At 41.2% G+C, this 14,044-nt stretch overlaps 2 protein-coding genes across 2 annotated transcripts in view; one reads left to right on the top strand and one right to left on the bottom strand.

The window, feature by feature from the left end:
* Positions 1–11,481, bottom strand: part of LOC122665677 (tRNA(adenine(34)) deaminase, chloroplastic) — a 32,383-nt gene extending 20,902 nt beyond the window's left edge. The window contains exons 1-2 of the mRNA XM_043861826.1: positions 6,690–11,481; positions 6,527–6,614 (exon numbers count right to left, since the gene is read on the bottom strand). Coding sequence (XP_043717761.1) covers positions 6,527–6,614; positions 6,690–11,455 — 4,854 coding nt within the window. The 5' untranslated portion in view covers positions 11,456–11,481. The remainder of the gene's footprint in view (positions 1–6,526; positions 6,615–6,689) is intronic.
* On the top strand, positions 9,618–12,267 carry LOC122664345 (30S ribosomal protein S31, mitochondrial-like). Its single transcript, XM_043860122.1, has 2 exons — positions 9,618–9,623; positions 11,849–12,267. Exon 2 carries the CDS (start codon positions 11,864–11,866, stop codon positions 12,116–12,118), a length of 255 nt encoding a protein of 84 aa, XP_043716057.1. The 5' UTR covers positions 9,618–9,623; positions 11,849–11,863; the 3' UTR covers positions 12,119–12,267.
* The last annotated feature ends 1,777 nt before the right edge of the window (positions 12,268–14,044 follow it).

The following is a 14,044-nucleotide window of genomic DNA, read 5'->3' as shown; positions in this document are numbered from 1 at the left end:
GGGGGTGAATCAGTGTCTTCGAGAATTCTTCTAAACTTGATCCCATAGCTATGACAATCACACACAAAGACTGGCCGGGGCAGTCCCATAATTACCATTCACACATGCACATCTACCTCGCAACCACTATGTGGCCAGGTCTACCAGACAGTACACCACCACTAGGCAGCAAACAAACTCCAAGAATAGGAACACAAAATAACAAGCACACAGTACATCAAGTATACGTGGTTTGGCCAAGCTGCCTACATCAATGGAGGAATACCCGTAAGGGTTTCGTATTTCCTCAAATACTCAACTCAAATTCAACTACTACAATAGCCCAGGTGCTGCAACACCTGCTTCTGATTCTGCAACAACGAAATCTAGGGCTACAACCCCAAGCCAATCAAGGCCCAACTTGATTGGTATTACAATATGAATATAAAAACTCAATTACAAGTCCCTCCCAATAACATGAACAAAATTAGGATTCTTTCAACATGAATCAAACCCTAGAAATAAAATAGGACTTATGAAACAAAAGATTACATCTCCCTGAGTAATCCTGTGACCAACCCACTGCTTGAAGCATTCTTGATGTCATGCATGTTCTCCAATGTTCAAAGCAGCATCTCAGATCGATCAATTAGTTCCGTGCATTATACCTTCTTCTTTGCGTTTTCTGCCTCTGAAAGTAGCTCCAATGGATAGATCTCGAAAAAACACGCAGTTTCAAAAAAAAATGTCGAATTTGGACTCCAGATGGCCAAGATATGACCTTCCAAAGTTAAATGCTCCAAAATTGGTAAACAATGGCAAATCCGTAAATAAAAAGATTCTTTGTGACAAACCGTGCACAACAGGAAAACATGTCAGAGATTTTCATACTCTCTGCCTTTTTTAGAAATGGGAGTGGTGTCATGACGACATCACACTCCACTACAAATTAATTATTCCTTTATTTCCTCCTTTCTCTTTTTCTTTTTTTTTCTTTTAATGAACCAAATCTGATGCAAGATGCCGATCCAACGCTCGAGGAGATTCTAGAGTATTAACAAAACAATGGTAATCCACTATTTACAGAATAGCACTTAAGATGTAAGCCAAAATTTTGGTTCAGTATATAAGCTTTTGCCTATTCCAGATTTGCTCCGTTTTCGCGCATCGACACGAAAGCATCTGTAACTTTCTCGTCCGATACTGAAATGACGCGAAACCAATTGCATTGGAACCGCAACTCGACCAACTTCATTTCTAGTGAAGAGAGCTTCACCAAAAACTGCCATTAAACCTTCCAAAAATGGCCTTAAAGTCGCTGGCATTGCATGAACCTGTGAAATCATAACATTTAATACACGGAGCCTTCACCTGCTGCTTCTCCCCTTTGCCAAACACTATATAAGGACTTTTTATGCTGTTAAATGGTGTTCTTCAGGTGCGGATACCCCTGTAACCTTTCCAAATGACCAAAATGCCCTTACTGTTGTGTAGGTGACTGTTTGACCATTTCAGCTCTTCCAACTCACCAAATACCACTGCCGCATCACCAATATAGCTAATAAGGTTGCCAACAATGACAACACCACTCCAACAAACCTCAGTTGACCAACAGTTTCATATACCCCCCCTATTTTTAATGTTTTCCCATAATGCCCCTCCAAGGCATGAAACTAAACACTCTCCTTGTAGCAAACTCTCTCCCATTAAATAATTATACAAAATCTTAAATTACAATCAGAGTGGATAGATCAATATCTGAACTGATATCCGGTTTTCCAAATGAATATCCGGATAAACAGATAAAATTTAAATTGAATCAAGATTTTCAACTATACTTTACATCCCTATACATACCATTCAATAGTCAGCATGTAGCATTACTCATTTTTTAAGCAGCTATTTCATCAACAAGAGTTATAGAGGGATCCTGTGACCAACTTGTTGGAATATTGCGTATAGCTAATATTGTTTTGGTGACTCTAACATGTTTGTTAAGTGTTAAAAAAGAATTGGTCTATATTGTGTATGCTTTGCAGGATGTCATTCAAAGGATCGCTTTGACAAGAAAGGTCATGGAGATCCAGGGTTCAGAAGACCCAAATCGGATCGCTTACAGGCCCACCCAATCAAGGAAACACTCAAATCCAAGGTGTAGTGGTAGAATAGTAAATAATTCAATGTCCAAAAGGAGGATGGCAATTCTGTAAATAGATGGAAGTTTAACCATAAGAGAAAAGAACAAAAGGGAAAGGTAACGTACAATATGGGGAGGGGCAGACTTGGAACAAAAAGAAAATAGGGATAAACAGAAATAAGAATGGAAGGAAGGGGTAAATATGGAAAGTGGGTAAATATAATAAAAGCAAAAAAGAATCGTGGGGAGAAGGGGGTTATCGTCTTCAACCTTGGGATGAAACTGCAACTCACGGAAACCAGATTTGGTCTCAAGGGAACTTACTCGACTGAGCTTTGTTTACTCTAATATTTCAACCAAAGAATCATACTCTGAAGCCGTCATGAACCCCATTAATATCATACCCAAACAAACAAGATGTTCAAAGCAACGAACGGCTGCAACAGTTCTGGTGGAATGGTCCCTCAACCACATCTGATTTCTGGGTCTACTCACAATAGGAAAGCCAAATGGGATGGGGTTTTTACTGTTTGAATTGCCCAGGAGAGGGGATCTTTCAACCCTAATCACATGGAGAAAATAAAGGAGAGAAGAGATAATAGAGGCCCAAAACAGGACCTGCTGTTACTGACAGAAACAGGGGATAAACCAGAAACAGAGGAAAAGAGATAGAGGAAGAGGTCACACGACCATTGCTATGTTACCAATCCAGCACCATAAACAACTCATTAAAAATTTCATTCATCAAATCTCCATTCTACTTGCACAGTTACATGTATTTAAACAAAAAGAAACCCCATATGAAAAGGAAACGTACTCTAAATTGGAAATAAATAAAAATCCTAAAATCTTACTAGCCAAAGACCTAAATTGGACCTGGTTCATCTCCGTCTGGATACCCAAATGGGTTTGGGTTGGTCCAGGGCAGTGCATCTGCATCAAAAGGTACTTGAAAAGCCAAGCAAGCATTGATCAATGAGCTTTGAGCAACAATGGTATATCTCCAAGAGCATTCATTTAGAAGAAATCTTATGTTGGAGAACTTTGGACATCTCAAGTGATTCGGAAGCCGAGTGTCTACAACTTTATTGAGCTCCAACTGCATTATGGCTGTAAAGGCTGGACTCTTAGGTTTCTAGACTAAGGATCTGCTTTTATTGGTTCAATTATTAGAATCCTAAGTTGTACCGATTCCTCCACGACAATGACCGATATCATGACCAATGGTATAACTAGACCTAAAAAATTGGACTAAAAGTTTAAACCGTACCCTGACCTGATCAACGGTGGTAACCCTGACTCTTCTATAGTGGTGTACTTCACCTAGACTTGACCTTGAACTTAGAATGGTTAATTATATTAAGACCTAGAAATCAATTGTATAACATTAAGCATGATGGCCAAGTCGTCCAGTTGAGCTGAAAACTACATTGAATCAGGGCCGTTTTAGGCATGCGGAAGAACCCTGGGGTCGACCACAGAAGTCAACCACACAGCACATCAGAACAAGGGCAGATCTCGAACCCTTGGGTGCAAGGTCGACCACGCAAGACAGGCCAGGTCGACCGTGCGAGATCAAATATTCATAAAAATGGTAACATAACTTGTAATGGCTCTCTCACCGAGGTCGACCGTTGTTGTCTCAACGGCTCTAAATTTGTCCTTTGTGCTTAAGCCTATAAATAGAGGTTTAATTTTTGAATTAGTAGTAGACTTTAAGAGACTTTTGGGAATTGAAATAAAGGTTGTTCAAAGGAGATATCCCTGAAAATTTATGAGAGAAAAATCCAAACTTGGGAATGCCATTGATGTGCTAAATCGAGTATCCAGAGGCTATTGTCGTGTGAATCAACTAAGTGTTTTTCATTTGTATATCTACCCTAGATTATAGGGTGTCTAATACTTTGTCCTTCATTTGCATATCTACCTACATAGAGGTGTTTGTAATTGCAAGTTGAAAAACTCAATCAATCACTTTGTAAAAGTGTGAGGGACTGATCTTCCAAGAAAGAATTGGGTTGAAGTTGTGATCCTAGAAAACAACTCCATGAAGGGTTCAAGTGTGAGCCTGTGAAAACACTTGGGTTGGTTGTGGACCTGTGAAAACGTGTGAGGTTTTATTGGCACCATTGGAAGACCAATACAGTTAGTGGAAATTTAAGTGCAGGAGCATGCATGGTAGTGGATGTAGGTCAAGGGGACGGAAGTCACGGAACAGAACCACTATAAAATATTGTGTCTTCATTGTGGTTTGATTTGTTGTTTCCATCAACCCTATCGTGCCTCGAGTGTTAAACGGAAAAGAACTAAAAAGGTGAGCAATATCATCAGAATCCAAATCAACCCCACCCCCCACCCCCCACCCCAAAAAAAACTTGGGTTGCTACATGTACAGTCCAACAAATCTAAAACACAATTGGAGAACCATTTCTCAATTTGTTGATCACAGTAACATAAAAATAAGCTAAGGTTCAATTTCCACAATGGAAACATACAAAAAAAAGTTGTATTCTCAGTATAAACTCATGTCAATGCTAATTTCATTTATAGTTGAAACTGACAAATGTGAAAGCCTAAAACAACTCTCCACTTAATTTAGGAACAATAAGTAGCATAAACTCATGTCAATGCTAACTTCCCATACAGTTGAAACTGACAAATGTGAAAGCCTAAAAAACCAATTCACTTAATTTAGGAACAGAAAAACTTCTGTTTCACCCGAAGAAATTAGGTCATTTTCCCCAAAGACCTGAATGTATTTACAAAATGTAGCACCATAGGGACCAACATGCACAGAGAAACATACATACATCAAAACGTAGTATTCCCTTTCATTGAATATAGTTGTGAATGGTAACACCATAGTGATTAAAATGCAGGGAGTAACATATAAACATTAAAACCTAGTATTCAATTTCAAGTGTTTGAAATAATAAAAGCATTGAATGGCTATAGTTCCTGAAAGTTTTACAATCTTGAAGATCGGAAGCGATCATCTCATTCGTGTGTGTTTCGAATGTTAGGGTTGTCCTCCCTCCCTACTTTCCTCTGCCAAAAAACCCTAGCCGTAGTAGTCAGCCTGGCCGCCGCATGGCTGGGCTGCTCTTTCCCCTCTCCGTCCCTCCCTTCTCCTTCTTTCTCTCTCCTCTTCTTTCTACTCCTCCCCCTTTCTCCACTTATTCTTCCTATGTTCAGTACTAACTGCTCAGGTTGAAGCCTCTCGGACAGTAATCTCTGGTTGCTCGCTCTGTCGGGTCGCCTCTTCTGCTAGGCCTGCCGTCCCCTTGGTTGCCGGCCCCTCTTGGCCGACACCCTGCCGGATCCCAGGCCTGATTTGGCAGCACCCGCTTCGCTTGGCAAGCTTCTCCGTCAACTGTTCATTCGGCTCAGCTTCTCCTTTGTTCGTCAGCACCTCTGCTGCCATTGTCTGCATCGTCCGTCGGCACTCGCAACCTACCGCCGCTCTGTCGCCTGCCTGTTTGGCCTGCTGCCTTGCATCCGCCAGCCTCACTTGGCCTCCCTCCTGCCGGTTCCGCTTGGCTCACTCGGCCTTCGGCCGTTTCGCTGCCAGCTGCAAGGCCACATCCCGCAAAGCTGCCTTCTTTACTCAGCTGGCAGCCTCATCGCCGTTTCTCTCCGCAAGGCCGGCGCCTCTTTGTCATGGCGGTCTCCTTCACTAGGCCAGCTGCCCATTTGGCCATGGCCCTCCGCAAGGCCAGCGCCCCTCCGCCTTGGTTGCCTTCTTGCCGGTGGTTCTCCGACTTCGTCTTGGCGGCTTGGAAGTTGTTGTGTTGAGATTCATTATCTAGGGTTTTGGGGGACCCTAACTGGAATTGTCTTTGTTGCCCTTCTTCTTTCTTATGGGCTTCCTTGCTCTTGTTTTAAGCCCATGTGGGCTTTTGTGTTGCATTTGACATGCTTGTGTGTCACCTTGTCTCTTGATGCCCATATGGGCTTGTGTTGTAGTCCATAATGGAATTTCGTTACCCTTTTTGGGGCTTTAATACATTTTATAATCATCCCAAAAAATAATAATAATAACAATAATAACAGCATTAGTGTGGAAGAAAAGTGCAGCAATATGAAATTAAAGAGAATATTTCTGAATGAATAACAATTTTGTTATTCCAAAAAACACATGGATTCAATACAACAGTAACAAGACTGGTGTGATATATCATACATTATAATCAAACAAATCTGTGTTATCAAGCAATGCCCCAGATACAAAGACCTTATCCCACCACTAATTAACATCCATAAGGTAGTTTCAAGATGAACCTAATCTTGAATACCCCACCCCCCAACAAAATGGGAAAGAAAAAAAAAAGAAGGAAAGCTAATTTACTGGAACCTAAAGTTTTAAGCAAAACCTGAGAAAAGGGAAAACCAGAAAGTGAAAGAAAATACCGAAAGTCTCCAAGTCTGGAGTAGGTTAGATGCTTCCCTTATACAAATCATCTCCGCATGGGCAGTTGAATCTCTTAATTCCTCCACTCTGAAATATAAAAACATAAGTAACCAACTAGGGTAAATGTTCAATGAAAATGAAGCATAACCAGTAATTACTTACAAATTGCAGCCACGAGCAATAATTTCTCCATTTCGCACCAGCACTGCACCAACAGGTACTTCCCAAATATCAGCAGCCCTCTGGGCTTCCAACAGTGCTTCTCTCATGAACATTATATCAACTTTTCTCTGTTCAGTTTCTAGCTTATATGCTTTTTCCCATTCATCAAATCTATCTTTTGGTACCTGCTTATTCCGCTGAAGCTTCCTCCTTTTGAGTTCAGCATCCTTTCCATCAGTACTATGGACTTCAGTTAACTTCTCCCTGGTGGGTTGCTCCATATGCTCCTTAACAGCACTCCTAGATACCTCAGCTTTACTGCTCTCAGGTATCCGTTCTATGACTGGAGATCTTATGAAGCGTCTAGTAGGCAATGGTAATGATGAGTCCACCGGTGCAATAGACGAAGGAATGGCTAGATCACTCCCTCCGTCTTCTTTCCAACCAGATCTCTCTTCTACAGATGCCAAAGAAGAACCTTGGCGTGTAATACCTCTTTCTATGTCACCAGAATAGGATGAAGTATCAGCTTCAATGCCGGATATTCTGTTCAGGGATATTTTTTCTTCAGACACTTCTGTTTCGATTTGAGTTGAAGCTTCACCTGGTTGGGGTTGACCAACAGATATGTGTTCCTTTAGGATGCCTCTTTGTCGCTTTTTGACATCCTCATAATTATTCTCATCTGGCTCATGCCCAGAGAACCGTGCCTCACCGTAAAATGACTCATTTGATGAACTCCTACCTGATTTTAGAGCTGAATTACTATTTTCAGAACCCCATCGCATTCGAGCTACATCTGCAATAATACCCCAGAAGGACCTGCCGGTTCTCCCGACAATGGCACTCCCAGATGTGGAAGTGCCTTCCTCAGGTGCTTCTCTCCAAGAAGATTCATGCAAAGATGGGTCCATGACATCCCACATTTCATCTGCGGGCCCCTTTGATCCAGAGACATCAGATGACCGCCTTGAATCAGGCCTCTTCAACTGCAAGCCCTCAGATACGTGTTGACTGGGACCCTGCTGTATATATTTCACGTCTTTATACACTGACATAGTATCAGAACTTCTTTCCTTCTGGATTTTGGATGTCAACATTTCATCTTGGACCTTCTCCACAAACTCACCAACAAACTGACTGGAGGACCTCTCAAAATTATTAGCTGCATCCAATGCATCATCATGGAGCACAAGACTTGAATGCTCTCCAATAGTCTCATCAGTTCTAGTTTCAACATTAACTTCATTGGGGGAAGCTGGATTTTGTGTTGGTGGATGTGTAAACAAAAAGCTGGAACTACTTTCTGAGAACTCGCCAGAAGCCTGTATTCTTGCATACCCAGTTCTCACACCTACCAATTGAGATGGCAAAGGCGTCAGCATAATCTTTGAATTCCTATCATTTTCTGCTGTTACACCCATATGTTGCACTCTTGCTTGTGGAATTGAATGAAATGGTGTCTTGGTGGTGCTCCTGGGGAAACTTGATGCTTTTACTATCCTTGGAGACTCTTTCCTTAGTCCAACTTGTTCAATGACTCTTTCTCCAGATACGCTACCATCTTGTCTCCCTTCATGAACCAGATCCACCAAAATTGAAGCTGAATTTCTTTCTCTGCCACTCACTCTTGTTTCAGAAAGTGTTTGTGAAGTGAAGGCAGTTTCAGTAGCACCAGCAGTCATCTCTGACATATTTGTTAGGTCCTGAGATTCTCTCCTTGAATGCTCTCCAAAAGTCTCAGCAGGTCTAGTTTCAACATTAACTTCATTGGCGGAAGCTGGATTTTGTGTTGGTGGATGTGTAAACAAAAAGCTAGAACTACTTTCTGAGAACTCACCAGAAGCCTGTATTCTTGCATACCCAGATCTCACACCTACCAATTGAGATGGCGAAGGCGTCAACATAATCTTTGAATTCCTATCATTTTCTGCTGTTACACCCATATGTTGCACTCTTGCTTGTGGAATTGAATGAAATGGTGTCTTGGTGGTGCTCTTGGGAAAACTTGATGCCTTTACTATCCTTGGAGACTGTTTCCTTAGTCCAACTCGTTCAATGACTCTTTCTCCAGATACGCTACCATCATGTCTCCCTTCATGAACCAGATCCACCAAAATTGAAGCTGAATTTCTTTCTCTGCCACTCACTCTTGTTTCAGAAAGTGTTTGTGAAGTGAAGGCAGTTTCAGTAGCACCCGCAGTCATCTCTGACATATTTGTTAGATCCTGAGATTCTCTCCTTGAATGCTCTCCAAAAGTCTCAGCAGTTCTAGTTTCAACATTAACTTCATTGGGGGCAGCTGGATTTTGTGTTGGTGGATGTGTAAACAAAAAGCTAGAACTACTTTCTGAGAACTCGCCAGAAGCCTGTATTCTTGCATACCCAGTTCTCACACCTACCAATTGAGATGGCGAAGGCGTCAGCATAATCTTTGAATTCCTATCATTTTCTGCTGTTACACCCATATGTTGCACTCTTGCTTGTGGAATTGAATGAAATGGTGTCTTGGTGGTGCTCCTGGGGAAACTTGATGCTTTTACTATCCTTGGAGACTCTTTTCTTTGTCCAACTTGTTCAATGACTCTTTCTCCAGATACGCTACCATCTTGTCTCCCCTCATGAACCAGATCCACCAAAATTGAAGCTGAATTTCTTTCTCTGCCACTCACTCTTGTTTCAGAAAGTGTTTGTGAAGTGAAGGCAGTTTCAGCAGCACCAGCAGTCATCTCTGACATATTTGTTACATCCTGAGATTCTCTCCTTAATTTAGTATTCCAATTAACTCCTTGATAAATTTGGCTCTGTTGGTCATTGGACTCCAGAATGGAACTCTGAAATGAAGTTGGAATTTCTTCCCTGATATTCATTCCAGTTTCAAAACCCTTCTGTGAAGTGTTAGCCCTTTCAAGGTTACTATCCTTTGAAACTTTGGTCAGCTGTCGTGATTTTCTTCTTAAGTCAGTTGTTTCAATAGTTTCATTAACTGTTTTTCTATTTCCCTCTCCAGTTTCCTGGACCAAATTAACAGCAAAAGTTAAGTCCCCTTCTTTGCCATTGAATCGCTTTCGGGAGCTGGAGGCCCTCTGCAAATCAATTGCATGAATCTCTGACATATTTTGAACTTGTTGGGATTTTCTTCTTGAATCTGTATGTTCATGAATCATTAGACCGATTTGACTATTACTCTCTGCTGTTCCCTCAACCAAATTCACAAATGAAGTTGAATCCCCTTCCCTACCTCTGAATTGCTTCTCATGACTAGAAACCATTTCTATGCCACTCTCTTTAAACTCACCTTTTGTGGAGAACTTCTGTGAAAACTCTCCCCTTGATTCTAGTGGCCCAACAGATATCTCAGTAATCTTGTTCTCAGCCTTGCTTCTTAAACTCCCTTCATGACCACTCCTCATTGTATCTGACCCGACTGCAGACCCTGCAGCGTTTCTCTGTCTCGAGATTTCCCTGTATCTGCCTAAATCTTCATCATAACTCTTAAACTGTTTCCTGACATCCACTCCAAGAACATCCTCTCTGCTACTTCTCAATTCCTTCTCTGAATAACCACTTGAAGATTCCCCAACAAACTCTGCATGTTTAACCTGAACATCGGTATCCCTCTCAATATCACTAGAAGATAACACTGAGTAGTACGATGAGCAGCCTGAACCTTCTCTTCTAAGCCCATCATTTTTAGTCCTTGAAGAAGCTTCACTCCTCCCTGACCCTGACTGCTGATGGAATTTTTCCCTCGACTTAACTGTAATAGATTCACATGCACCTTTTGAATTCCTCTCCAACGATTTGTCCTGAACATACTCCTTTTCTTTCCTAGAACGTTCATCAACTGCTCTCCCTGACCCTGACTGCTGATGGAATTTTCCCCTCGACTTAACAGTAATAGATTCACATGCACCCTTTGAATTCCTCTCCGACGATTTGTCTTGAACACCCTCCTTTTCTTTCCTAGAACGTTCATTGACTATTCTCCCTGACCCTGACCGCTGATGGAATTTTCCCCTAGACTTAACTGTAATAGATTCACATACACCCTTTGAATTCCTCTCCAACAATTTGTCCTGAACACACTCCTTTTCTTTCCTAGAACTTTCATCAACTACTCTCCCTGACCCTGTCGGCTGATGAAATTTTTCCCTCAACCTAACTGTAATAGATTCATATGCACCCTTTGAATTCCTCTCCGACGATTTGGCCAGAACAGACTCCTTTTCTTTCCCAAAACGTTCATCAACTACTCTCCCTCTCTTCTCCACTAGGTCTCGCCTTGCTGCTGATCGAACAACAAACTTCTCACCAAGTTCTTCAGTCAACAAGCTGAGCATTGCTTCAGCACTTCCATCAATACCTGAATCACAACTCTCACTCTTCTCCTCCCAAACCATACAACCAAACCTCCCATCTCTCCTCCTCCTCCTCCTCCTACAAACACTACTCTCCTCAAGAGAGCAAGAAACTCCATTGCAGCCTCGATCAAGATCACAAAGGGGCAAGCGACAGTAACGGTCAAAACCAACTAAGATGAGCCTCCTAGAACACGAGCAATGAATCAAGGAAGACTGCCTCGACCCATATAAAAATCTAAGGTATATGGGCACTCTATGGATTGATAAAGCACAGCAAGTACAAGGAGGATATGAAGATTTCTCAATTCTTTCATTCAATAAGTAACGGTAATCATTGAAGGAAAAAGAAAGAGACCCTTTGCTCCTAAGCGCCATGGCTGAGCTAAAGTAAGCGTTGTGCATATTTTCTTTGACAGAAATATATACAGAAGTGAGAAGAAAGAGAGAGGATACTTACCACAACGTTGAAAATGGATTTGAAGGATCTGCTGGGCTTCTGCAGTTGAGAGTTGAGACTTCAGACGATGACTGTAATGGAGTCCAGCGTGTTTACAGAGAAGATTACAATGCCCAGGTTTTTTTTTTTTGGCAGATAAGACTGCTGATCCAGATTAAATCCAACGGTTTTGCGTCTCTGATCAAATCAGTAATGATCTGGACCATTCAATTGGTTGGTCCAATTTACCTTTTAAAACCTCTAAAGTTAAACTACCCTGTTTATTGTACTACAGGATACTCTGCCCTTAATATGTAAATTGTGAAGTTGAAACTGCGTGATCTGTGTTGCTTGTTGAGAAGAAGCGAAGAAAAATGGCGATGGTGCAGTTGTGCGGCGCAGTAGTGAGAAGGGTTATGGCAAAGGGGCAAGCTGCGGTGCCGGCAGCAGCAGCGTCGTCGCTGCCAGTGCTGTGTGGTCGAGGGGACAAGAAGACGAAGAGAGGGAAGCGGTTTAAGGGTTCGTATGGCAACGCAAGACCCAAGAAAGAGAAAATGATCGAGAGGATCAAGGACAAGGTCGAGGTTCCCAGGTCCACTCCTTGGCCTCTTCCTTTCAAGCTCATCTAATATTTTTCAATTTCGCCACTGTATCTCTCTAGTTTGTGGGTCCTCTATCTCTGATCTCTGTTTCTGGGGTTGGAATTTTTGTTTCAATGCGCATGAGCAGAATCGTATAACTGTAAATTTTCTTTTTATGATGAGTTTGGTATTTTCCATCCAATTTTTTTTATTTCTCTTCAGAGATTTGAACTGGGATTGAGCATTTTTGGGTTAATCGTGCTGATTTCTAATCATTGTCAACAAATTATCTGAGGAAACATTCATGAGGGTTCTTGATCAAATTGCTCCTTTGCAAGTAAAGTGGGCTTATAGTTGAACTCTGGATTGGTAGTTGAGAATGTTGGGCTATTTCTTTTGTTGGCATTGGTCAACCACGGGTATAACTGATGTTCTTCAGTAAAAACAATAGTATGTAGCAGTTTGCGTAACTGATATTTGAGGGCAAGGACAGCATTGCTTGTTTGTATTGTTGTGCCATGTGATTGTGACTTCACTGCCTAAGTAGAAGGGTAGTTTGCTACTGCATAGGTCTTACAAGTACCTTGGAAGATGATAACTTTCATCAACCATACCCTGAAATTTGCACCATCAATTGATCTGGACTGATTGATTGTTTGGATTTAAGACCTTTCAGCTCCGCATTTGGCAGTTATTTCACCCGACTGACTTTTGGATAAGACTCGGCCTGTTTGTCCAATTGATATCCTAGGTTTTGATGTAAGGCCTTGCAGCGCTACATTTGGCAGTTATTTCGATAAGACTCTGCCTCTTTGATTTTAATGGCAATCCATTTGATATTCTAGGTTTTGATTTAGAACTTTCAGCTCCGCATTTGGCAGTTATTTCACCCTACTGATTTTGGATAAGACTCAACCTCTTTGATTTTCATGGGAATCCAATGATGATCTATGTTGGATTTAATACCTTTCAGCTCCGCTTTTGGCAATTATATCACCCTACTTTGGAAAAAGACTCAGCCCTCTTTGATTTGTATGGCAATCCAAATGACATTCTAGGTTTGGTTTGAAGTCAATATGAGGGGCAGGGCAGAGCTGCATTTTGAAGTGGACATTCAGAAATTGAGGCTTTTGTTCAAACAATCAAAATTTGTTCATATTGGTCTTAAGTTGGTGTCTGTTTTGAAGGTTTTTTTTTTTTTATCAAAAAACTGGATTTTCCCAGACGTTCCCTAGTTATCAAAATTGTCACACTGTCATCCCATGTTTAATTTGTTTGCGTAGGACCAATTATATTATGGGCTCTGTAATGAAATTAAACTAGAAGGGCTCCAAGTTCTGGATCAATTGCCATGACAATGTAAAAGTCATTTGAAGCATGATTCCCAGTTGTCATTGTAATCATGTAAATGTGCTTCTCATAATTAAGTTCTTCATTTCCTAGGAAAAGCTGGTATACAGAAATTGGATACTGTCCAGCTTCATTATAATCAAATGAAAATGTTCTTCTGAAGTGGCAGTTGTAACAGAGGAACAAAAGAGTAACATTAATTCGTAGAACCTTTTTTATTTTTATTTTTTTGTTGGGGGGGGGGTTGTTGGGGTTGGTTTGGTGTGGAAGGGGGTGTGGAGATGAAACTCAAAAGAGACTAAATATGGAGGAAATAATCCAAGTATCTAACTCTAGGAGACAGCCATAATAGCCTATTTACATCTGATCGAGTTTTCTTATAGTAAATATAATTGATCAAATCCTGAGTGATTAACCTCTAACTTTTGATTTAGATGCAGTCTTTTCAAAGCTATTAACAATATTTCGAGCAAAGAAGATAACAGACTTAACAGGCCTCCACTCTATGATGCCCTAGTTTAGCTTCATTATTCAGCTTATTGAAACAGTGTCGATCCTTTTTGATTGCTCCTCAGACTGCTCATAGGGAGAAATAAAAAAAAGTTTTACACATTTCGAATTCGA

Source organism: Telopea speciosissima, chromosome 6, assembly GCF_018873765.1.
Source record: "Telopea speciosissima isolate NSW1024214 ecotype Mountain lineage chromosome 6, Tspe_v1, whole genome shotgun sequence".
Classification (NCBI taxonomy): Eukaryota; Viridiplantae; Streptophyta; class Magnoliopsida; order Proteales; family Proteaceae; genus Telopea; species Telopea speciosissima.
This window is presented reverse-complemented; position numbering and strand designations above follow the sequence as displayed.